General features: G+C 36.1%; 1 protein-coding gene across 1 annotated transcript; it reads left to right on the top strand.

Annotated features, from left to right (window-relative positions):
* The first annotated feature begins 274 nt into the window (after positions 1–274).
* Positions 275–5,733, top strand: srd5a2a (steroid-5-alpha-reductase, alpha polypeptide 2a). The gene is made up of 5 exons (XM_058756633.1): positions 275–620; positions 2,934–3,097; positions 3,199–3,300; positions 4,126–4,276; positions 5,486–5,733. The coding sequence occupies exons 1-5, from the start codon at positions 346–348 to the stop codon at positions 5,550–5,552; spliced, it is 759 nt and encodes a 252-aa protein (XP_058612616.1). The 5' UTR covers positions 275–345; the 3' UTR covers positions 5,553–5,733.
* The last annotated feature ends 21,670 nt before the right edge of the window (positions 5,734–27,403 follow it).

The following is a 27,403-nucleotide window of genomic DNA, read 5'->3' as shown; positions in this document are numbered from 1 at the left end:
TTCAGACTACACATATGGAGGCATATGACTGCATATGGAGGTTTTTTTGTTTTGTTTCAGAAGTTGTTTGAAAAATTCTGGAGCATTTTAGGGAAAACTCACAGGGTCCCAATGTCTCAGTGCTGTGATGGGATTCTTTATGACTGGAGTCATTCATTGACTTCAGATGTTTATTTTCTCTTACCTAGTAGGATGGACCTTATGTTTCATGCACATACAGAGCCAATAAAAACTGGTGGGAGGAACCAAAGGGTTTCACATGAGGGTGGTTTCTTTTTCTCAATAGAGTTCACCACAGTGAGAAGGGAACACTGCAGTGCATTGAGAAGCATAAAGAGAGCAACAATGCTTTGCCAGGAAAACACTATTCACTATTGTAGTTGGACATTTGTAGTCGGTGGAGTGCTTTACCTCCTGCGGCAAATGACCACACACACACCATACGGACGTTACGTGGACAAAAAATCCTCTGGGATTATGGTCCCAGCCAAGGCAGGATGGTTTATTCAAGAGCTTCCATCATTCCTAGTTCCTGTGCTGTTGTTTTTGACAACAGAAAGTTTGCCGGGGATAGGAAGACATTTACTGCTCTGGACCTTTTGCTTGCACTACTTTCAGAGGTAATGATGTTCATGTTTCACACATAGTGCTTTAATTAGTGCATTATAGTGCATTAATGCCACCAATAACATATCAAGCACACTGGCAAGGAACTTTTCTAAGAATGTTGAAGAGAAGTACAGCTGTATCAGATTAACATACTAAACGCGGTTTTGTTCTGGTGGCTTTGAGTTTTGCAATAGGAAAGTAAGTGGTGCATAAAGTAGAATCACTAGAGTTGTAAAATGTAGGCCTACGGAAAAGTATACTAAAAGTATAATGGGTCAAAATCAAAGCACATATATGCAAAACATAATATATATTATCCTGTAATATACTGAATGAAAAAAAAAATATTTTGCAAGACTGCCACCTGCAGCTGATTTTTTTTAAGCATTTGAAAATAGCTGTTTGTATTGATTGTTAACTGTGTTCAATAGTGACTATGTTTAAAATATCCTGTTTTAGTCTTAGACAGAGTGGTGCACTTTGACTTGCAAACTTAGAAAAATGGTTAAATAAAAAGAGGTATGATTTAAGGCATATGATGACCTGCAAAAATGTACTTTGTACTTTGAATGTCTAAAGGTAGGCTAATGAAAGTAGGCTATAGGTAGCATAATGAAGTAGAGTTTTAGACAGTTTTCTAGATAACTGGGTATCTTCTTTTTCAGTTATGCTGCAACTCAGTCCAGTAGAATGAACAGGAAGGACAAATCTTTTGTAACAACACCCGCAAGGATATTAAGTCATAGGCTTCTTCACACACGGCCATGTACACACTGTAAAGTTTCAGGAGTGGTAACCAAATTCTCGAATTTGCGTTGATTGACACCTTGGTAACCATAGCAACGTCCTGGCTTCTAGTGCATTTGGTATCTGCTATTTTTGACGACTAACATTACCGCGTCCAAAGACTCGTTTTGCTCAGTTTCAGCAGTTTTAGCTAAACCACTGTCGACAGAGCCGTCGGGTTTTGTTTATGTTTGTTTGGAGAGTCCGATCCAGAGCGATCCAGTTTATGGAGATAATGAAGGGGGCAGGGGCAGGCGCAGATCGCGATATTTTGGCCTTATTTTCAATATAAAGCATTTGGATTTATTTAGGTTAATTTTTGTTTGTTGCTTTTTTTCTAGTAGGAACTAGCAACATTGTCAAGGCTCGTACCTCTTTCTTGAACTGCATCAATCCATTGCTGTCATTTTATTTGTTATTTTGATTTATATGTTATTTAACGTAATCTAGACACAATCTAAATTTGCCCAATTCAGGAATGTGCTTGCATGCCAATTTTCTAGAAAGCAGCCGCCTGGGGCATTACATGACGGCCGGAGAGTGAGCTGACTTGCTTACCAGAATTTAACTTCGACTGTCTGCAGGTTGCTTAGATTTGAGGTCTATTTTTAGCCACATTTCTGATGAAAAATCTTGTATACAGGAAATGCCACCACCATGTTACAGCTGGCTTGTTAAATCAAATCTCTACAAATCATGAGTGACATTTTCTGCAAACATATCCTGTAAGTCTCTGCTGATGCAGCATAAGAGATAATACAGTCAACTGTTGACTCAAAAAGCAGCTAACACTTTACCTTTCTTGTCCCAGTTGAAATAAACATCCTGCTACATACAGAGAAAACAGCAGTTGTGGTTTCCAGGTCTGTACCACAACATTTCAGGTTTTACACACTGAGCTTAAATGTACCATCAACAAATAAACTAACAAAAATGTATATTTCAAAACCTGCTATAATGTAGCCTACCAACCTACTGAAGTATACAATATTTTAGGCCTGCCTTTAACAGACACTGACAACCACCAAAAACAGTTAGTAATAATAAACAATGCGAAAACATGAATTGACCTAATTGTTGTCTTTCCCATGCAGTTACATGTCAAAAGCGGAAGGAGACAAGCTAAGCTGAGAAAAATCACATTAAACAAGAGAGTAATATAAAGCAGAAAACATATCTGATACAATTCAGAAAACAAGGAGCCTCTTTAAAAATAATAATAATATACAGAGATAACCATGTGCTCTCATATCCACATTGAGACAAAAGACAAAAATGTTACACGGCACTAAAATAATGCAATAAACATTCATTTAAGAAAACGAGGGAGAAAAACTAAGGAAAAACATCAAATAGGAACTATCACGGATAATTTTGGGAATGTCAGTTTATGAGTTTCATTGTAATTGACTTGTTCTTTTTCACCTCCAAAAACTGTAAATTTAACAGTATAATGAAGTGTACAGTTTTTTTACTTTTAAAATGCTAGTAATTTTTTACAGACATGACTGTTTCCTCACTCTTTGCTGCTCCTGCAGGACTTTTGTATACTCCTTGCTGACTAAAGGCAGGCCGTCTCCTCTGCTCATTGTGGTGAGCGCGGTGATCTTCTGCTCTATGAACGGATTTCTGCAGGGTCACTACATGCTCCACTGCACTCAGTACCACAGCGAATGGCACAGAGACACACGCTTCATCACTGGTACTGCACATGCTGCTAACAGACCATTAGATCTTTCTGATGAACTACATGATTCGTTTGAATGTAGTCAGTGAATGCTGCTGTCAAAACACTCCTCCTAGGTTTGCTGATGTTTTTCACTGGAATGGCCATCAACATCCACAGCGACTATATTTTACGAAACCTGAGGAAACCAGGAGAGGTCAGCTATAAAATCCCTAGAGGTCAGTGTTTGATTATGATGAGCTCAGTTATGTTGTTATATTCTACGGTCAAATGGATTTATGGAAAATTATGTGAGGAAAAAGTTAGAAAAAATATATAATTATAACTTACAACATTATTTTATAATGTTATAAATATATGACCACATATTTATTAGATTTTAATAAATGTAAATTTAACTAATATAAATGTAACAATGATAATAAATTACATTAAGATAAATATGATTTTGTTATTTAATTAATTATTTTCTTTATGGGTAATATACACAAATTCTTCAAATGGATTTAGGAATAATTACGTGGGAAAAATATGAAATTATAACATACTTTTTAAAGTTAGAATGTTGTAATGTTAGAATTATATGGCTACATATTCATAATACATTTTAATCATAAATTTGTATATATATATATATATATATATATATATATATATATATATATATACACACACACACACTGTGTATTTTTATTTAACTTTATAATTATTAAATTATACTAATAACATCTACTAATATATACATCTATTTATTATTATATTAAATGAATATAAACATGAATCATTTTAAAAACATCTTTTAATTAATAAAAAAAAATTCATTATGGGTCTCAAAAATATTCAATGAACTTATGTGTTGTTCATGAACTGACTCAATAAATGAAGCAAAGATTTGCGAACAGACAGAATGAAAGGAGAAGTGTCATTTGCTTAGTCTAGCCTATTCAACAAGATTTTAACGCTGAAATATTACCCAGGCATATTCTTAAAAAGACTAATCCGTGTGAGACTGAACCTCCTTATTCGCATTGTGTTCTCTTTAGGAGGAATGTTTGATCTGGTCTCTGGTGCGAACTTCTTTGGGGAGATTGTTGAATGGTGTGGATACGCTGTGGCCAGCTGGTCCCTTCCTGCTTTCTCCTTTGCTCTGTTCACCATCTGCTCCATTGGGCCTCGAGCCTACCACCATCACAGGTGCAGTACCAACACTCTAAAACAAAAATATAGCACTAAAAGTGGTTATATATATATATATATATATATATATATATATATATATATATATATATATAGCACTAAAAGTGGTTATTTGGCTCGTGATCATAGGGGAACCACTTTTGGTGCTGTATAGCATCAAATCTTGGTTCTTCAGCAGTTCTTCACCGGTTCTTTGGCATGACTGAGGGGCTATATTGCACCGCTACCATATACAGAACCTGTTAAGCTCCTGTATGGTTCTTCAGCGGTTCTTTGGGGTGATTAAGGTGCTATATAGCACCACTGCCGTACAAAGAACCTGTTAAGCCCCTTTAAAGGTTCTTTACAAGCCAAAGAACCACTGTTGGAGCTGTTTAGCACCATTTTTGTTGAAGAAATACAATGCAATATGGCACCTCTTATGGTTCTACATAGCACCATTTGACAAAGGTGCTGTATAGCACCTTTAAAGATATGGTGCTATATAGCACCAAAAGTGGTTCCCCTATGATTACGAGCCAAGAACCACTTTTAGTGCTATATAGCGCCATTCTTTTTTAGAATTAACTAACACAAACATTGCTCCCAAATCTAGAGAGGGCCCTACATCGGCACACTGAAGGCTGTTCCAATGCTGCCTTCCAAAGATACCTGCTTAAGATGACATTATTTAATCATAAACAGAATTGATTTAAAACCAGAAAATACTGATAAAACGTTCAATACAGCATTAGCTTTTAATGGTGAATGACTTTTAAAATCAGCCCAGAACAGTGTTATTTTAGCATTATTGATATATTATTATAGTTATATATTTTGAATTAGATTTTATTTTTATGTTCTGATTTTACTTTAATTTCAGTTATACTTTTGGTAATTTTGTGTGTTTGTCACTTTTATTAGTTTTTCTTTCATATGTCTATTTATTAGTTTATTAGTTATTTTTAGTTATTTTATATTTCAAGTTAAACTCAAAAAAAAAAAAGAGAAATACCGTCTTAGCGACTAGCTCAAATGAAATAATAGGGTTTTTTAATGTTTTATTTTATTTCAAGTAACATTTTTATGGTTGTAGTTTTAGTTAACTATAATAAACCTGGTCAAGAATCCAGCATCTGGCACACAAAGTTACCTTATGGATTATAATAAAGGGTTTATGTTTTATCTTATGTAAACCTGAAAGTAAATGCCTTGTTTTCTTCACAGGTATTACTTGGAGAAATTTAAAGATTACCCCAAATCAAGAAAGGCTGTGATCCCTTTCCTGCTATAACAAAATCTGAAATTTCCAGCTCATGAAAACAAGATTAAACACGGCGTTAATTAAGAAACCGCAAGAGCTGATGTTGTTACTGCATGTTCTACTCACACCCACATCTCGTACAAGTAACATTTCATGACATTCTGTATTTATTATTTTTAAATACATCATTAAAAACCTGTTTACATCTGTACATACTGGAGAATGGTCATTTATATACATCCTATATTCCCATTTGCACAGATTTGTCACAAAAGACTTCAGTCACAAATGATTATAACCAGTCAAGTGTTACTGCTGCTTAAGAAACATGAAACACAAACCGCACAATGCTGCTGTTCAAAGTCCACTGAACTGAATCGTTTCTCAATGTCCTGCCTTCAGTGAATGCTTCATCCACTCAGAATTTCTCAGCAATAGATTCAATTTCAGAATGAAAAAAACTTAGTTTCAGATGATTTCCATACAAGATATTTTGTCATATGTGTGTATCAAGAAGCAGAGTGTGTATTTTTAATTTGTCACTAGACAGACAACAAAACACTTAAATTAACTTAACGCAACCACCACAATCCCTCAAATGCATATTATTTGCTGTTACTCCTCTGGAGCTGACTTGCTTTTGAGCTGCCGTTCAGTCTGCACCGAACTCTTCATCGCCGTCTGCAGGAGCCATGTGCCAAAATGAATACTAGCAAATGCACCACCAGCAACCCAAAACCAGTTCTTCCTCAGCCAGCTCTGGTTCCTCATCTTCATGTCTTCAGAAGAGGACGACCTGCAAAAGGCAAGGGAGAAAGTTAGGAAAGAAAGGGCTAATCAACTGACACATCAGCAGCTGATTAAAGTGTTGTGATCTTCAGTTATTTGCATGAAGTTGAACTCTGCTCAACTTTACCAACAGTCACCATTCTTTTATTGAAAGTGAATGACTTCTGAGCACTTTGTCACTCTTTGGTGACTGATACTTATAGAGGGCTGTCGAGAAACATTTCATAGACTGATGAAGAAAATACATCCCAAACAAGCCTCAGGAGTTGAACAACTGTGCAAACAAGGATGTGTTAAACTAGTTTTATTATTATAGCTTGATAAAACTAAAACCCACTATATAAGCAAACGTTATGGTTTGCAAAAATAGTGGGTTTTTAGGTAACAAATGTTTTTCATAACAAAACATAAAACAATTCTGTTTCTAAATCATTTGCTAAGTGAAAGATTAAAGATTAAGATTAAAACTTAAAAGAAATTAAAATAATGAAAATTAATAAATTTATATAATAAATGCATAATATTGGTAATATATTACTTATATAATTTAAATTATTATATTGTTTACAATTAGTGCTGTAAACGATTAATCACAACCAAAATAAAAGTTTTTGTTGACACAGTGTGTGTGTACTGTGTATATTTATTATGTATATATAAATACACACACATTCATGTATATTTCAGAAAAATGTTATTTTATATATATTAAATATTTATTTATAATATAAATTATATGAATATAAATATAGACGTAAATATTTTCATAATATATACTGTATGAGTGTGTATTTATATATACATAATAAACAAACACAGAACACACACATATATTATGTAAACAAAAACTTTTATTTTGGATGCGATTAATCGTTTGACAGCACTATTTATAATATAAACTATATTTAACATTTACATATATAAATATATAGATAACTATAAAAATAACTCATTATATATTGGCTAGTTGCAATTGCGGTTAGCTCAACTTGTACTAAAATAACTAAAACTCAAATCAAAATGAATAAAAACTTAATGAATAAAATAATAAAACAACTATAAATTAATGAAAAATTAACAAATATAAAAATAAATTCAAATTTGGATGTTATGGCAATTTTTCCTGTCAAAATAGAGAACTGCCATCATCATAAAAAACAACAACAATAGCATCGCACTTTCTACACTTTGACGTTATCAAGAAATAATCATGTAATCTTAACAGATAAGATTAAATGCACACACTTTCAACAGAGGACAGAGCAGCATGTTCATTCATATTCTTGTGTAAGCAACTACACATTGTGACCTGAGTGACTGATAACAGAGCTCAAGGACAGACACACTTATCCAAGTGCCAGTTAAAATGATTTCTATCATCATTTATTCACTCAATTCAGTTCCAACCCGTGTGACTTTCTTTCTCACATTGAAAACCAACACTTTGAGGAATCTTCTAGCATCACAAGCTTTCAGAGCTCACGGCTGTAGTGACCACGTCTCTCAGGGTTAGTAAATGATGCCACGGTTTAATTATTTTGGGTGAACTATCCCTTTAACAGTTAACATTAAACTCTTCTCACCTTGCTGAGCAGCATCTGCAGTTACTCCTCGTCTTTGGTCGCTCTCTTCTTGGGCAGAGGAGGCAGAGGCGGTGGAGATGGAGCGACGTACGACACGATGCCTGGCTCGGGGAGATATTCCTCCCTGCTCTTCTTCAGCAGTGGATTGGATTTGATCAAGTACCAACCCCAGTGAACCAACCCGAGGCCAGAACCCATAACAATCAGTACTTTATAGTTATTCCAAAAGCTCCGGAGCCTACTCATGTCTACAGAAACTAAAACACATGAAAAACATGAGTCTAGTGGAACAAGGGAAAGAGACGGTTCTTGGCAGTTGTCAACCCAGGTGAAAAAAAAAGTACACTTCCATAATATACTTGAAGTGCGAGAGTATTAAATAACATGTAGAAGAGAGACCGGGGCAAGTTGTCACACTCCAGTGAATGTCAAAAAAGTGCACTTTCATAATATACTTAAAGTGCTCTTTTTTCGCGCACTAGTTTTGTACTTAATATACTAAAAATTATTCTTTAGTACTTTTTAAGATAGACTTAAGATCATCTAAGTGTACTCAACTGTGCTATTTTGGAACAACATGAATATAAAACTAAAATGCGCTTGTATGTATTGTATTTAGTCACCACTTGAGGTACACTTAAGTGTATGAAAGATGATTCAAGTGTGCTACAGGAGGTAACTAAATAATTTTTTTTAATACAGAGATAGTATCTTAAAAGCACATTTTAGTTAATATTCAGTGTCCCAAAATAACAGTCCAATACACTTAGTCTTAAATACTAAAAAAATCATTTTTTAGTATATTATGTACAAAATTAGTGCGCGAGAAAAGAGCACTTTAAGTACATTATGAAAATGCACTTTTTCCACCTGGGACATTCACTGGAGTGTGACAACTTGCCCCGGTCTCTCTTCTACATGTTATTTAATACTCTCATACACTTTAGACGCAGCAGTAATATGTCGTTTACAATTTTGACAGGTTTAGACTTAAATAGGCGGGCTGACAAATGAAATATCCTTTTGGTGATATAATGTTAAATGGGTCTATTAGAACTCACTCACCTTCAGCTTTTTGCTTCTACTCACGCAGCCACCATTTTGGGTCCTGACGATGGCGACGTAGGTAGCCGATAATTGTCCTGACTAAAAAAAATAATACATTTCCCAATTAACTTAAATATTTGAATTCAGTCCAAACATTAAAATGCTAATTATTGTATTTAAATGTTCTTTATCGCACTATTTGTAAAAAGCTAGGCTACAATACGTTTTTTTTTTTAGTATGATAATAGTGGGCTTGTCTTATTTTCACAAATGTAAATACTGTCTAAATGATTTATAGTATATTATTATGAATATTGTTTTTCAGTTTATGTTGATTGGATATATTTTGCTTGATAATACCTGTTTATTATTCATTGCAGTTATCAGTGTTCACCGTCTGTTTGATTACATGTCATAACTGCATGAATTTTACTGTACATTTCTATGGACATCAACTTGACAGTCACCACTGATAAGTTACTACTAAATATAATGTAGAAACTTTCAAATAGAAACTTAAATTTCCTATAAAGCTGCATTGCAACGATTTGTATCGGGAAAAGCGCTATACAAATAAACTTGAACGAAATTGAATTGAATAGTATTATTCGAAGAGGCGCGATAAAGTTAAACAAATTAATAACAATATTAATAAGTATGCGGCGTGATATTATTTTTTTCCAACAGAAAATTAATCAAATAGGCGGATTTTAATTTGACAGAAATTTGTCACACCTATGTAGCACCAGCAGAGGGAGCTATTTACTCATGTTACAGTTTCATTCACCAGCATGTTAGAGATCACACTTGTGAGAGTATGCACTTTAAAAATGATGAGCAAATGTGTGTCCAATGTTTTGGGAGAGAGTTTGGATGGAAATACTACTGTACTGCTTACAGCATATTGCAGTATAGCTACATTGTATGCAAAGGACTGTAATGTGTTTCAGGTAGTTGTGTGAACTATTACTTAGTTTTTAGTCAAAACCAAAACCATCGATTTGATCCAAAAGGCCCAGAGTGTTCTATTCCAGAACACAGCTGGCTGACTGTTTACAATAACAGCTCTGTTTCTCAGAGTCTCATTCCTGTGGAACAAGGTGTTGCTGCATTTTGCTCCACTGCACAACATTCCAAAAACATCAATAAAATGTAATGACAGTCTACATACCTGAAATGGAAGAAGAAGAGCATTTCAGTTGTATTATAGTCTGTGACTATCTTTTATGATGCCCGGAATGTGCAGCATCTGGGTCTTATCTGTTTAAAGACATTAATGACAGGGTGGAGCGTTTGGAGGATTTGATACTCCAACATTAAAAGCGAGATCATTCCACACAGTTCCGATCCACTGGCATGACTGTATTACTGGAAAACTCAATTGTAACTGATTGCAACTTAAAGTGGAGGAACATCAGCTAACAAAAATATGTTCTAATAAAGTTTGGCTAACATTTCCATTAAGTTATGAAAATGTTTTTTTTTTTTTTAATGTTCTCTTAACGTTCAAAATGTGCATTTTTTAAAATGTTTTTAAAACTTTTTTTTCATGGAACATTCCATTTTATCACATTGCAAGCATTAGCCTATACAAATGTTACTTCTGAACATTCTGAATCAAGTACAGCAGTAACATTCAAAAAATGTAAATAAAAAAATAAAAAAACTCATTCCATGAATGCTATTTACATTTACCAGTTTTTGTGCTAACGTTTCGAGAACTTTATTACAGTTTTTCTTGATTGCTAACACACAATTCATGAAACAATTCACCATTTTCTCACAACTATAAACACAATCTCAAAACTACACACCGACTTGTGCAAACGTCAAACTTCCAGGTCAAAGTCAAACATTTTAGTCAAAAACATATTCTCTTTGGTCAGAATCTAATCTTTGGCTTCAGATGACACACAAAGCTGTCAAATACACAGACTATTTTCCTGACTAGATAACACTAGTGAGATCAGTTCAAAACACTCTTACACCTCCTTTTGGGAAACAGGAAACATCTTGCAAGTCAATGTCTGTTACAGTATGCAGCATAAATAGAGTTGTGCAGATACAGTAAAATTCACCAATAAAGTTTACTTTCATTACGCTACTGTAAAGTTATCTTACAGTAGATGAAAAGCACTAGAAGAGAAAAGTACAAAAACCAAACAACTGAATATACTGCAAACACACATTGGAATATACTGTCAGTTACTGTACAGAAATAAATAAATACAGCATCCTCTGCCAAGTTGCATTACAGTATTGGTAATATCCTTAATTTGTTATACTATAGTAGTTTCCCAGTCTTCTGAGAAAATACTTTCTCTGCCTAAAAAGTACTTGGCTACAAATCAATTCAACAGTTATGAGTTTGAGGGTGTGTGCTACAGTGTTTACAGCACAAAGAACAGTGAAAGTTCTCTTATCTGAAGTACTGCTGTACTGTAATTGTAATGTGTAAGTAGATGATCCTGTAGGCAGCTTTCCTTATGATCATTCCATGCTCAACTAGAGTGCTTTACATTTCATCAGGAACACATGACCTTTGACCTCATCCCCTTCATTTTTCTTTTCTCATCCTACTCCTCTTTGTCTCCCACTACCAGGATTCATTTTCCAAAACACATAACCACCTGTGCTCTTGTTCATATCATCCTGAGATTCTGTCTGCTGTGTCATCAGTTCTGCTACTGAATGTTCAAACACGGATAAATATGTGCTATTTGTGTTCATTTTGTGATTCTTGAGGTAGTTATATTGTGTATTTGTGTTTTCTAAATGAAGCTGTTATTGTGTAGAGTTTTGCAGAAAACATTGAGCAAATTGGAGCATGTGTGAAAACAGGTGGAATGTGTTCAAAGTTTTGAGAAACGTGTCTTTGTTTCGAGAACTGTATGAATGGCTTGGAAAATTGGGCCAAATGAATCAGTGTGTTAGCAATTGAGAAAAACTGTAACCTTTGAATGACTTTGAATGAACATTCTATTAATGTTACTGGAGGAACATTTATAACTTTGAGAGAATGTTTTCAGAATGTTTGCCAAAGTTCTGAGAATGTTCCCTACGGGAAGCAGCTCTTTTCCATGCAACGACAGTTGATGCACAACTAGGTTAACAATGTTTGCTTTCGTTTGGAAAACGTTAGTTCTTGTTTCTCAGAATGTTCCCAAAACTATCATTCTTTGGTACTGTGTTAAGATCCTTACATTTGATTTACTTTGAGTGTGAGAAAGTAATGGTAGAATTTTTTAATTTCTGGGTGAACTTTTCCTTTAACGCTTGCATAAATGCAATCCTCTGAGCTTTCTGTATGAAGTGGGACTGAAATATCCTTCACAATACAGCATTCCCACTCATTTCGACACCAGGCTTTCTCTCTAATTAGTCTGTGTGGTAAACACGCTGTATTTGTTAAAACAGGCCAGCGTCTCTGCAGTTCCCATGAGAATTTGCCCTCACACACACTGTAACTCCACAAGTAATCCCACCGAGAGCGTGCCAGGTTCCCCCACAGTGTGTGTGTGTGTGTTAAGATGACAATTATGCCTACTAGATTACTATAAGATGTTAAATAAAGATAAATGAGAGGGAGTGTCTGTCTCAGTTTTTTCGTTTTTAGCCTGCATTCATGTCTCAGATTCGTAATAGATCACTACAAAGTCACTTCACAGAAAACATGTGTCATAGTCATTCCTGGTATTAAGGTGATTGTTTATTTCCCAAAAGTTAGCGGGATGCTTTATTGCATTCATTTCCACCTATCTTCAGTTTCCAGTCTTCCCATGCCATGAGGAGACAGCGAAAGAGAAATGGAAGCTTTTGAAGGAATGACAGAGGGCAATAACAATTTAAACTGGCTAATTTGTTGAAGCTCAGGGCTATATGGCAGTCATCTATCACACACACACACACACACACACATGTAGTCAGTGTGGGAAACTAGTTTGTATTACAGCGACACGCCTAAACTACACCCCAATCCCATTCTAATCCACCAATCAGCAGCGGTTCTCTTGGGGCATGTGCAGACACAGATGCCCTGTTTACACCTGCTATTGACAACCAATTCAATTTTTCAATTTCATAATACTTCAATACAAATGCTGCCAAAGCATTAATTCAAACAACTTTGGAAACCCATTTCATAGAAGTCATAATTATGACTTAAAAACGTTAAATAATGAGATACTAAGTAATAATTATAAGATAAAGTAGCTAAGTAACAATTATGAGACAATTATAAGATAAAGTAACCAAGTAATAATTATGAAATAAAAAAAGGTTACAATTATGAAAAAATAATAAAATAAAATAAAATAAAATAAAAGGGAGAATTTTTTTTTACTGTTTTTTATTGTGGTATCATGAAATTATATGGCACATAAGAAAAAAGCAAACTGTGGTCGGAAGCTTTATGTGTTACTCAAATACTCTCTTTGTTTCCAAGTGAGCCATTTTTGTTGGCCAGATTTGATTCCACCGCACAAGACTACCATCATCACAATGTCACATGACTATATTCAAAGTCCACTCTTGTGTGTGCAAATACATGTACGTGTGTTCGAGCGTGTGGTTAGTCAGCGATGTTGCAGTATTATTACTTTACCTCATTTCCATATTGACTACCACTTTTGAAGGACAGCAGCCTCCGGGCTAGATATCCCCATGAAGAAATGGAGAGTGTGTTTGTGTGTCAGCAGGGTGTGTTGTGAGTGTAACACCTGGTACTGCAGCTTCTCCATTATTACTTCAATAGGCTGTGGGGCAATTTCCCTGATGACAGCAACCACTTACATCCATTAGTGAGAAACCTTTCCCTTCTCTCACCCATTCTTTTCCTCTTTTCCCCGCTCTGTCTCACTCACAGGAAATTTTAAAAGGGTAATGTGCCTAATTTTCATTCACCTGCATGCAAACAAGGAAATGCACACACACGTTAGTTTTTGTGAATTGTGGGGACATTCCATAGGCGTAATGGCTTTTATACTGCACAAACTGTATGTGCTATTGCCCTACACCAACCCTACCCCTTACAGGAAACTTTCTTACTTTCTCAGCCTAATATATTGTGTGTTTTTTTCAGCCTAGCAACAATGTAACAACTTCTTACAACACCACTGCAACACCCCTGTGATGCACTAGCATCAGCCTAGAACATTCCAGCAACAGCCTAGAATACCCCAGCAACAACCTAGCAATACCCTAGCAACTGCATAGAACAATCCAGCAACAGCCTTGCAACATCCCAGCAACGGCATAGAACTTCCCAGCAACAGCTAAACAACTCCCTAGCAGCAACAGCCTAGCGATGTCCTAGCAATAGCCTAACAACACCCTAGCAACTGCATAGAACCCCACAGCCTAGAACATTCCAGCAGCTGCCTAGCAACACCCAGGTAACGCTTATAATACCCCCAGCAACGGCCTAGAAATACCCTAACCACTTCCTAGAACAATGCAGCAACAGTTAAGACCTAGCAACAGATAGGAACATCCAAGCAACAGCCTAGCAACACCCTAGCAACTGCATTGAACACCCTACCCTGGCATAGGGTGACCATACGTGCCATTTTTCTCAGACATATCCTTGCCAGGATTTGTTTTGGCTTTGTTTTCCTGTTTTCATGCTTGCTGAAGGTAATGATCGAAAAGTAGTTTGACCAATAACATGCAGGCATTGTACATAATGGACCAATCATGGTGTGTGTGAGAAGGTGGGATCTACTGTCAAAGCGATGCAATTACGCATACATATTAGGTGTGTTTGACTTAAATGCAGCGCGGCTCAGACCGATCAGTGTTTGACATCAAAGTACCTCGAGAGTGTTTTGAAAGCATAAGGAACCGTCTGTATGGGACTTTGATGTCATTCACCGATTGGTCTGCACAAGCAAACAAAGCCAAAACCTAGATATTTTAGGCAATATAGAAATCCTGGCCAGGACGTGTCCAGGAAAAATGGCACTTATGGTCACCCTACCCTAGCAACACCCTAATAACTCCATAGAACATTCCAGCAGCAGCCTATCAACACCCAGGCAATGCTTAGAATATGCAACAGCCTAGAAACACCCTAACCACTTCATAGAACACTGCATCAACCTCTTAGCGACTGCCTAGAACACCCAAGCAACAGTCAAGAGATGCCCTAGCAACAAATAAGAACATCCCAGCAACAGCCTAGCTACACCCTAGCAACTGTATTGACCACCCAACCTAGAAACACCCTAACAACTCCCTAGAACACTGCAGCAACAACTTAGAATACTCTAGCGCGGGGTGTCAAACTCAGTTCCTGGAGGGCCGCAGCCCTACAGAGTTTAGTTCCAACCCTGCTCCAACACACATACCATGTAGTTTTCAAATAAGCTTTAATGACTTGATTAGCTGGATCAGGTGTGTTTTAATTAGGGTTGCACCTAAACTGTGCAGGGCTGTGGCCCTCCAGGAACTGAGTTTGACACCCCAGGTGAAAAAGAAATATATTTCAATTGTGCTTTTTCAGACACACTTAATATATTTATATTATACTATACTAAGTGCTTATTAAATGTATTATTTTGAAACAACTTTAAGTATATTAAGGGTATTTCAAGATATGTTTAAGTTCAACTTTAATCTATTTGTAATATATTTAATATACTGAAATTGTGTTAAATTGGAACCACTTTAAGTATATTTAGTGCAATTTAAGTGTATTTCTTAAAATACATTTAAAATGTACTTTTTATACTTCATGAACTACAGGTAGAGTATATTTGAAGCATTGTTTTAATGGGCTTCAAGTATATTTCAATTGTATTTCAGCTCATTAGAAATGCATTAGCACTACACTACTAGTATATTATATTATATTTATTAGTATTATATTTTTCAGTATATACACACACGTACACTTTGATATCTAGAAAACTTTAATGTATTATATATTGTGTACATTACAAATATTCATAAAGTACATTTAAAAAGTACAGCAGCATATATACTTTGGTGAAAAACAAAAAACATACTATTAAATGTATTAAAAATGCACTTGAAATACAAGTATGTTTATAGTATATTTGTATTAATACAAACATACTCAAGTACATTTTAAAACATACAAAAAACATTCTAATAAAGGAAAAAAAGACTGAAATGCTATGGAAGAGCTATCTTATCAATTTGTAGAACATTTCAGTTATACCTGTATTACTGAAAAGTACAGAATTTTACATCAATGAATAAATAAAAATTACAATGTAATTTTCTGAAGAAAAAAACTAAACAAAACTTTACTGAAAAACAAAGTGCAGAAGTGAATAGATGTGTGTGCAAAGACTGAAGATGATAAAGTTCAAGCAACAGAATAGGGAGGGATGGAGGGGGTTTTGGATGTGGATGAGTAGATGCCGTAGGGATGGTGAGAGGCAAAGGTGCGGGATGATGGCAGGATGTGGCGAAGGGATGGTGATGGGAGGATGACGATGATGCCCTCGCGGCTTAGATGGAGTTTGGCACATGGCACAGACCCAGAGCGTCCCAGTGCTGACAACACACGGCGGAGTCGAGGGAGGGAGGAGCCAAGATGTAGATGGTGTGGCTGCCGACATCTGGCGGCCGACTGATGGAGACAGAGCTGGTGGATCCGAAGGTGCAGACGGAGGGCCGATGGAGCTGAGCATCGTTGCAGGTTCCGGAGACCTGGGCACGCCTAATCGTCCTGGCATACAATATTTTGCACAAGTGCCTTGCAGCTTTAGAAAAAAACAAAACAATAACAAAATTAGGTAACAGATTTTTACATGAATGACTGAAAGGAAGCACAAATTAGCCACCTGGAATGGACACATTGCTAACATTTTTCTTCCAAGATTGACCAAATCACCCTCCATTAGGCCTGATTCAAAATCTCTATAACAGAGGTGATACGATATTAAAATATACTTACTATTTCTTTGCTTGTCTCTGCACTCAGATTTCAGTTTGTCTTCTATAGCAGCTGATCTGAAAAACAACAAATGTTAATATTTCTCACACGCACAAAAAAAAGGCAAATGATGATTGATGATTTGTTTTCTATTTAAGAATGACAGAACAATGTACCTGGTCGGAAATATAGTCAAAAACCTTACCAGCCTCAGCAGTTTCAGATGTACTGTATGCTCTTATAAGCAACCCTTCTTACTCTTTGTTCTCATAACTTTAATCTTTGTTCTTATCTGTAATGAGAAATATATATTAGAAAATAAAGTTGATAAGGTTGTCAAGCTTGAACAAATATAAACACCAATCAACGAACACTACCACAGTTGGCTAATCAGCTCAAGACAAACTAATTGTATGTTTATAATCATGGTTTTCAAAGATCGTTAACCTCATTACAATGAAGCCAAATTGTTCAAGAAATCAGAAATAAATACACTTCATGTTGCAAATAAAAGAATGTTAATGTTGTACATGTTATAATGACAAATTTTATTTTATTTATTTTTTTCTGTCAATGCATGAGTCAAAAATACGACTGGTACAGACAAATAACGTTAATTAAATACAAATCTTACCTGAAGTCACAGTGAGGTTCCAAAAGCCAGACGCCATACACGCTTGCAGAAGCTGGTAAAAATAAGAACATACCGCTTTATTTTCTAATTAATTTCATAGTTCCCCCAAAACAATTTGAATTCTGCCATCACTCACCCTTAAGATGCTCCAAACCATCTAAGACCAGGGTTGCTGCAGGATTTTTAAGCTCAAATTTAAGACTTTTTAAGACCTGCACAAATAAAATTAATACCATATGAGCAGGGTAGGGCAATGTCTATGGTAAACTGTAAAAAGCATGATTTACAGTTCAGATTTTTTATAAAATTATACACTTCACATTTCAGCCTTTAAACCATTTTTTAAGAAAATGGATGAGTCAAAAGTATTAATTATTATATTAATTTAAACTATTATCAATAAATTATTATATTAATTAAATAACATACAAACACATTTTACTGTTTAGATTTTTATAATGGATTATCTCCTTATCGATCCACCAGTTCACATTTACAGCTCTGCGTGTTTGCAGGGTAAAAACATGGGTCGAGTTTTGCATTGGTCTGAAGAAAAACAACCCAATGTTCCTGCAATACTGGAGGCTGCAGTTCTAGGACTGCATAGGACCCTATTTTTTGGGACAGCACCATCTGTTCAGAGGAGACCTGATTCAAACATCAAACCTACAGATGCAAACAAACAGCAGATCAGACGTGAAGCGCTGCAGCTAATTAACTGAAGTCTCGCACAGACACAAGTCTTGTATCCAAAGCGACTTATAAATGAGGACAATGGAAGCAATCAAAATCAGCAAAAGAGCAACGATATGCAAGTGCTATAACAAGTCTCATTTAGCCTAACGCAGTACATGTAGCAAGAGATTTTTTTTTAATTATATAATAAATAAAAAGAAAACATAGAATAGAAAAAGAATAGAGCAAGCCAGTGTTAGAGGCCTTTTTTGCTTTTGTTAATTGTATAATAAATAAAGAAAACTGATAGAATACAAAAAGATTAGAAAAGCTAGTGTGCAAGTCTAAAAGGGACAAGTTTTTTTTTTTTAAAGAATAGAATTAGAATAGAGAGAGGTGTGACGTTCTTCGTTCTCTCTTACATTCTTTTTGGCTCATTAAAAATTTATCTTGCTGCTGCGTTATGGATTAATTATAAAGGTTTGATAGGACTGGCTGGAAGACCTGACATAATACATACATACAAAGAATAAATAAATAAAATAAAATAATTAAAAAAACAAAACAAAAAAAAACTATAGGCCCTAGAAATCCAGTTCTGAAACTACAGCCTCCGGTATTGCAGGTATACCCTACTCACAACAACAGTCTTTTTGAACATGCACATTCATTCTCTGCCAGCAGGAGGCGCTTTCGGAACTGTTTCCCCGGTAATGGCAGAACACAAAGCAGCACAGCACTGGACTTGTATTTATTTATAGCCTTTTGAAGTTTAATCTCACATTAAGCTGTATGGCGATTCTGGTTTGTACCCAAATTTAAGACCTCTTTAAATCATAATTAAGACTTTCTTGTACAATTTAAGACTTTTTATGACCTAGAATTTGATAAAGTAAATTTAAGACTTTTTAAGGACCCGCGGGAACCCTGAAGACTTTCGTTCATCTTCGAAAGAAAAGCTGAGATATTTTAATGAAATCTTAGATATTTATGTCCCTCCGATGAAAAGATTCATCAAAGATGTTCACGTTTCAAAAATTATCCAAAGTAATCCATATGAATGTGGTTTCCTCCAAGCGCCCTAAAGAGACACACCATCACTCTTATATAATATAACTGTTTAAATTTAGACTTATATTCACATTCAAGGGACATTTGCACGCACATCATATTTGATTTACGAAGCTCTCTGCTGCGAGCTCATTATCATACGAACCAATCAGAGCCGTTCAATGGCTCTGGAACCAAACAGGTTTAGTCTGTGTTGCTTGAATTTAAACACAAATAAACTTTTTTTTTTTTTTTTTTTCAGATATGATGTTGAAATCCTTGTGGGAATTTCAGAAATATATATTAGAAAATAAAGGCATCAAGCTTGAACAAATTTCTAAACACCTAGCTTATTACAATTAATGTATCATGCAATGAACAACAGCCTAATCAATCAAAGTAGCATAACCCATATTAAACAACATTATTTTAAATATTGCAATGGTTAATAATATTTGACAAAGGTTTGTACATTGTAAATGTTAAAAATGTTTTTCAAAATATCGTACTTTTCCAAATATGAAAATTATAAATACATAAATATTTCAAATATAACCATGTGTAGGCCTACTGCAATATAAAGTACATTAAAAACCTACTAAAAGTGTAATCATTTTATTATGTTCTTACACAAAGTACACATAAAATATATTTTAAGTAAGGGTAAAATAAGTATGTTTTCTGTAAATACACTAAAACGTCACTAAAAGTATGCTTATGTTTAGTATATTCCTTAAAAGTGTAACTAAGAATATATTTATTAACATAGTATTTCTACTATACTTTTTAGAAATATAGTAATAGTGTGCTTGTGTTTAGCATATTCCTTAAAGTATAACTAAGCATACATTACAAAAGTTCTTCTAGTATACTTTTTAGAAATATATTAAAATGCAATTCAATATATTTTTAATGCACTTCAAATAAGCATGTTGGGAATACAAATGTATTATAAACATACTACTTGAATTTCAAGTATATTTTTAATACATTTAATACTACGTCTTTTTCATCTGGGTACCCCTGCTCTAGCGACAGCCTAGCAACACCCTAGCGACTGTAGTGAACACCCCACCCTAGCAACACCCTAATAACATCATAGAACACCCCAGCAACAGTCAAGATACACCCTAGCAACAGCTAAGAACATTCCAGCAACAGCCTAGAAACAGGCAAGATTTGAATCAATTTTTAAACGTTCAGGCTCAGCACTGTAACCTTTGATTTGACGATTTGAACTGTACCTCAGCTCTGAGCCGCTGACACACCCAACTTTAGCTGAAACTGCAGACTCATCTGAATCTTGATAACAGTGTGTGTGTTTGCTGGACACACCTTTTTTTCCATGAGCTTCTGGTATGTGATGTAAGAGAAGATGCTCTGTTGATGTTGTCACAGGTAGTAATCGTTTGACGGGAACAAATGAATCGTCAAACATGACTCTCCACTGTTCTAGGAAGTGAACGCTGCTTGACTAAAACGTGACTTATCATCACCTCATTATTGCATTTCCATAAAAATAACAAACTTGGACGGAAATTATTCTTCATCATGAACACCACAGAAATGATCACAGGTGTGGAGATCTGTATGAGTGCTAAAAACATGATGCAGTGTGCATGTGCTTGGCAGTACATCTGTGAATCTTGACTTTTGGCCACTTTGTTTTTGATCTTCAGAGGGTCTAAACAGGTCAAAGTGTTGCTTTCTCTTGTGCCTGACCCACATTCCACATTCACTGCAATAGCATGTGGTTTGTCAACAGTTTGCACTGTAGGGTGAGATCAAATACACACAAACAGCCCAGTGGTGCTTTCAGTCCACAGAGAGAGCTGGACTCTCAGCACTACATACTCCATCTAAAACAGAATCAGCTCAACCACACTCTTAAAAATAAAGGTACAGTCGATAGAAGTTGCTCTTTTGGAGAATGTTGACTTGGGCCACCTAGCAACAACCCAGAAGAGCCTACATCAACCAAGGACAATAGCTATGTTTCCATCACCCTTTTTTATGCGCATTTTGAAATTGAAAAAAAAAAGTTCCCAAAAAAAGATTTTAAGCTCACTTGAGGTGGTTTTTTTATTTGTGCGAAAAAGGCTTAATGCGAATAATGTGAGTTGGAAACACATTTTGCGAATAAATTCCACCTATGCGCATCAAAAAAGTCATGTGACTTTGCACTATGGGATGGCATAACCTGACTAACCAGCAGACCGATCCCATTGCACAGCATCTAAAATGTTATGATCATTCTTAAATGCCCGAGAAAAGTCTTTCGTCAAAGTATTTCTGTATAACTGCCTCCCAAAACTAACTCAACTGTGTTGCCAAACAGCAGGCATCCACCTCCGAGAGCAATGACCGCATTTATTGTGTTTCGTCTGCTCGCTTTGATGCGCAAGTCATTTATTATATATGAAATTTATTATATTCAGTGGATTCTCCTACCTTTTCTTATTGATATTTAGTGCCAGTTTATCAGGAAGTGATGATTTTGTTCTCTTTGACTCGTTGGATGGAAACCTATGTTTTTTTTATTACTGTGGTATCCATGCGCTGACTGAATTTACAGCTTACTCCAAAACAGGACTCATACTGTAACGTCTTTGCTAATGAGCCACTTGTGAAGTATTTAAGTAGCGCCATGAAGCTCTGTCAAGGATATGATACTGTGGGAAATATCTACATCAGAGAAACCAATCAGACTGTTATCACTCTGAAGAATAACACGGCAGTTACACCTCTCCAGATAAGCTAATCGCTAACAGTGAAGCCCTGAAATCTAGACCATCTTCCATCTGCCTTCTCTGTTTGATCACACACTTCCTGCCTCCGAAACCAAAGATCCAGCTTTTGTTTTGGGCTCAGATTAAAGAGACCTTAAAAAGCATGACACAGGAACGTTCTAGATAAAGGCTATATTCTCTCTCAGTGTAAGGCTGTATGTTGTTTTTATGACCTCTCTTAAACACTCTCATGTTTCAGAGTGATTAAAGGAACTGAAGAAGAAGAAGAAGGAGTGAGTCACTGCGTTTGTGCTGTGATCTGTGCATGGGAGTTTGTATAATTTTATGACTTGTTTTTTTCCATTTAATTATTTGTATATGCTATTAGCATGAAAGCATGCAGTGTTTATGTTTACATTTACATTTAATCATTTAGCAGACGCTTTTATCCAAAGCGACGTACAATATGAGAACAATAGAACAATGAGACCATCGAGAGTGCAGCAGTATACAAGTGCCATGACAAGTTTCAGTTAGTCTAGCACAGTACACATAGCTAGGGTTTTTTTTTTTTTTTTTAAATAGATAGAATAGTATCTATAGTATTAGTATTAGTTGGTCAGGTGCTGGCGAAAAAGATGCGTCTTTAGATGTTTCTTGAAAATGGATAAAGATTCAGCTGTTCGAATTGTGATTGGGAGGTCATTCCACCAGCTGGGCACAGTCCAGGAAAAGGTCCGTGAGAGGGATTTGGTACCTCTTTGTGATAGCACCACAAGGCGTCGTTCACTTGCAGAACGCAAGCTTCTGGAGGGTGCATAAGTTTGAACTAGTGAGTTTAGATATATTGGTGCAGTGCTAGTTGTTGTCTTGTAGGCAAACATCAGTACCTTGAATTTGATGCGAGCGGCTATTGGTAGCCAGTGTAACGTGATGAAGAGAGGTGTAACGTGAGCTTTCTTTGGTTCATTAAAGACCACTCTGGCTGCTGCATTCTGGATCAGTTGCAGAGGCTTGATAATACATGTGGGAAGGCCCACCAAGAGAGCATTACAATAGTCCAGTCTGGAGAGAACAAGAGCTTGGACGAGGAGTTGTGCGACATGCTCAGACAGGAAGGGTCTAATCTTCCTAATGTTGTATAAGGCGAATCTGCAGGAACGGGCCGTTGTAGCAATATGGTCTGTGTTTAGCATGTTACTAAGCTAACAACACACACACACACAAAAATGGGTCTTTTATTGATACTTGAAGTATAAAATTAACTTACTTACATGCCTCCCACCATATTGAATGGATGTTTTCACTGGCCTCATATGCTATTAGCACAAAAGCATGTGCATTTTATGTCTCTTTGACTTCACAAGATGAGATTTTTGACTATCAACACAAAGTCTGGTCCATGTTGCAGCTTATTGCTGCCAAAAACTATCCACTTAGACAGGAAGAGACTGTCTGACCAAAACGTAAAATGAGCAGTAGGCTAATAACAATCTGACATATTTCTGCGTGAAGCAGGATATTCACCACTGACAAAATGCTGATAAAATGTAAGATGAACCAGGTGGTTGAAGAGGTTAAGTTGAAAAAGAGGGATTGATGACAAGTGAAATTATTTTCATTTTTAGTATGTATATTTTAAATTTATTTATTCATCGGTTGATTTTTATATATGTTTTTAAAAAAAATAGATCACATGCACAATCAGACCAGGAACATGCATTATGAAAGAAAATATAGCCAATCGTGATTTCATGTTGCACTGTGTTAATAGTCCATAAAACAACTTACTGTGTATATAAATCACAGTCGGAGGTAAACTGTCTCTATTAGTCTGTCAATAATCTATTTGTTAATGCAGCTGCAGTCTGAATTGCTGACTAAAGCCTGAGGGGAGTCTGCTGCTCTTTCTGCTATTATTTCCCTGTTTTTCTCCCTCCCTCATTTTATTTTGCACATTCTTCGGCCTAAAGGAAAACTGACATCACCATCTCCGAGTTCCCACACACTCTCGCGTCTCTGTTTCGCTGTCTCACACACACATTTGAAGGCTGAGTCATGGTACGGAACTAATTATTGGCTCTAAAATGCGTCTGCTCCGGGTGTGGCTGCACTGGGAAAGTCTTTTTGCAGGAATGGGCCCCCGTCACCTCAGGGTGCGTGAATTTGTGTGTGTGTGTGTGTGTCGTCTACTGAGTTGGTGTGTCTGTAAGAGACCCTTGTTAATCTGTGTTCAAGACCCAGATGATTAAGGTCTGGAACAGATGCTTATTTTACAATGGTTCTGTTCCAGAACTTTGTTGTCTGCTGCCTGTTTAGTCAGCTGCCTTATAAGGCAGCATCCTAACTGACATGGATCTTCAAAAGTGACAATTTTGAAACACTTAGCAACAACTCAAGCAGAACCGTTCACATGAACTGCTCTGGAAACTTGACTCACAGTTAATTTTAGCAGAGTTTGTTGTTAGCATGTTGCTAAGCTAACAGCGCCACCAAAATAGAACAAAATTTGGTCTATTTTTATTGATTCGTTGGGTATGAACTTTATTTATATTCAAATTCCCCCCCCCTTCCTCCACCATATCTAATGATGTTTCCACTGACCCGAGGGCAATGCATTATGGGATTGCATTCTCCATGAAAGCTTTACAATTTAGCCAAAACGAGACATTATTTTGATTTCTAAAGCAGTCTTTGTGTTGGGAATGTGTCCATTCTATCTTAAAATACTGCTTAGGCATCTCACTGGGTTTTGAACCGGAGCTAATGTTTTTGTGGCTAAATTTGAGTGCAAGCGTCTCTTTGCATTAAATGCTTTGTACTTTCCAACCTTCTGCTCTGGAATCACTCTCCTTACAGTGCAAACACACATGCACAGATCGGTTTCTAATATGCTTTCAGAGAACAAATGACGATAAAGCTCCTTTAGGAAGCTCATGTTACATCACCTCAGCCCTGGCTGGCAGTTGAACGCGCCGCTGTGTTGTTCTGAAGCGAACACTGAATCCAGTTACCGTGACAAATTTGTTAACGTGATGGAGCCATTAGTGTTCAAGAGGGTGGCCAAGTCAAGTTTCAGACTTTCCTTCAGCCTAACCCATTTCTTGGGCTTTGAAGTCAGCGAAATGGTCATACTTGCTGTTCTGATGTCAGCATTTCCTGCAAACAGGAGACGAGGGGTCAGTTAGATTAATAGTCCAAATGTGTTTATGGATTCGTCTACGTCTACAGGCAACTATGGGACTTTCACAGAATTCATTTGTTCTGCTTGCTGTACATCCATTAAAATGAAAAATGATACAGTGGCCCAAAAAGCATTTGGATGCTTATGCCACACTTACAAATGAATGAATGTCATGGCATTCAAAATGTCAAACCAAGTGTTATCTGTGCTGCTAGAGCTTTTCTCAGAACTAACTTCAGAACGAAGCCATCGTTACAAAACAACGTTTAAGCAAATGACGTCAATCTGATTTTCAGTGGATGTACAGTATGAAGTCACTTCTCCATCATGTTCCACTGATGTTAGACTAGAAAGTGTCCAAACAATTTTGAACATTATAACTATTATTTTCATCATTGCATGAGCCTGTGAAATCGCTGGACGAGTGCAGTTGTCTTTTCTGTGTTTACATTTGTCTTTGGAAAAAGGAAATATCCAAGAGCTCATCTACAGAGTATTTGATTGGACAAAGAAAATTGTAGTGCAATAGATGAGTCATCAATTGGCCAACACCTGATCTGTTTTTGTCATATTAGATTTTAAAAGAATTTCGTCAATGTTTAGAAATACAAGATGCCATTAGACATGGTGTAAAGGCCACAAAACTTGAATTTAGATGACTTGAGGACTTTTCACACTTGAAATAGTTCTAAATGGTTCTAATTCTAAACCCTGGGTAAATGGAATGCTGGGTTATTTTACTTCACGTTTCACACTTTATGCGGGATTACTAGTTAATCCTGCATATTCATAAATTCAGGAATAACAGCTTCAGTGATTATTTTTAGACTGTTTAAACTCACGCTAGATGTAAGTCAGTGATAATGCTCTTTGATAATGCTCTTTGCTAATTTATAATTCATTCACTGTTTGAATAACCATGAAAATGAAAGCGATATTAGTAATTTACAATGTTTTTATTCAATTGTAATCATGTTAAATACAAATTAAGTCAAATGAATTGTTTATGACATGACACCAAATCTGGTAATTGCCTAAAAAGACAGGTTTATGATGTACGTAGTTAATAGATTACAGAAATTCTTTGGTTATGCAAAACGATTGTTGCAGCAGCTGTCCGGGTGGCTGGTCTCAGACGATCTTGGAGGTGAAGATGCTGGATGTGGAGGTCTTGGGCTGGTGTGGTTACACGTGGTCTGCGGTTGTGAGGCCGGTTGGATGTACTGCCAAATTCTCTGAAACGCCTTTGGAGACGGCTTATGGTAGAGAAATGAACATTCAATTCACGGGCAACAGCTCTGGTGGACATTCCTGCAGTCAGCATGCCAATTGCATGCTCCCTCAAAACTTGCGACATCTGTGGCATTGTGCTGTGTGATAAAACTGCACATTTTAGAATGGCATTTTATTGTGACCAGCCTAAGGCACACCTGTGCAGTAATCATGCTGTCTAATCAGCATCTTGATATGCCACACCTGTGAGGTGGATGGAGTATCTCGGCAAAGGAGAAGTGCTCACTAACACAGATTTAGACAGATTTGTGAACAATATTTGAGAGAAATAGGCCTTTTGTGAACATAGAAAAAGTCTTAGATATTTGAGTTCAGCTCTTGAAAAATGGGGGCAAAAACAAAAGTGTTGCGTTTATAATTTTGTTCAGTGTAGTAGTACTCAACACTGATTACTGTCAGAATCCTTCTTCACTTGAATTAAGATTATTATAATTTCATTTTAAAGCACAGCCACCACAAAATCAGACTTGAGTGCCTTTTTAGATCGTTCTGAGGTTAAATACAGATTTAAAATCATAACAAGAAATAGTAAATATTATTACAAGAAATATTCAGATGTAACCCCATTTTCATAAGTAACTGTAATTTAATAACACATTTTTTCTCAGTAACTCTAACGGATTACATTTACACTTATTTTGTAATTAAATGACATTACGTAATGCCGTTACATGTAACTAGTTACTCCGTAACACTGGTTAAGATGTTAAAGTATGCCCCCTAAAATCACAAGTGCCCCCCCCCAAATACTCTCTGTATGTGTCATTTCAGTGATATGATTAATGATCAGTGCATTTCGTTCATTTTAGCTCCAAAAAAAAAAAAAAAATACAGTTTTGCTTGATAAATGCTTTAGTGAATCAGGCCTGTTGAGAAGGGGGTCACTGCTCGGTTTTCAAAGAAAAGCTGATTGGAGGTAGAGATCTAGATGAAGACGTTCTTTGTGCGATGCCTTTGCAAACACGTTAGGCAAGCGCGTCTCATGCCGTCT

Source organism: Onychostoma macrolepis, chromosome 01, assembly GCF_012432095.1.
Source record: "Onychostoma macrolepis isolate SWU-2019 chromosome 01, ASM1243209v1, whole genome shotgun sequence".
NCBI classification, from domain to species: domain Eukaryota; kingdom Metazoa; phylum Chordata; class Actinopteri; order Cypriniformes; family Cyprinidae; genus Onychostoma; species Onychostoma macrolepis.
Note: the sequence above shows the minus strand (reverse complement) of the source record. Positions and strands in the feature narration are given on the sequence as shown.

Coding starts and splice junctions, on each gene's coding strand:
- srd5a2a (XM_058756633.1), top strand. CDS start 346: ATGCTTTGCCAGGAAAACACTATTCACTATTGTAGTTGGACATTTGTA. Junction 621..2,933: donor TGCTTGCACTACTTTCAGAG/GTAATGATGTTC, acceptor CTGCTCCTGCAG/GACTTTTGTATACTCCTTGC. Junction 4,277..5,485: donor CGAGCCTACCACCATCACAG/GTGCAGTACCAA, acceptor TTTTCTTCACAG/GTATTACTTGGAGAAATTTA.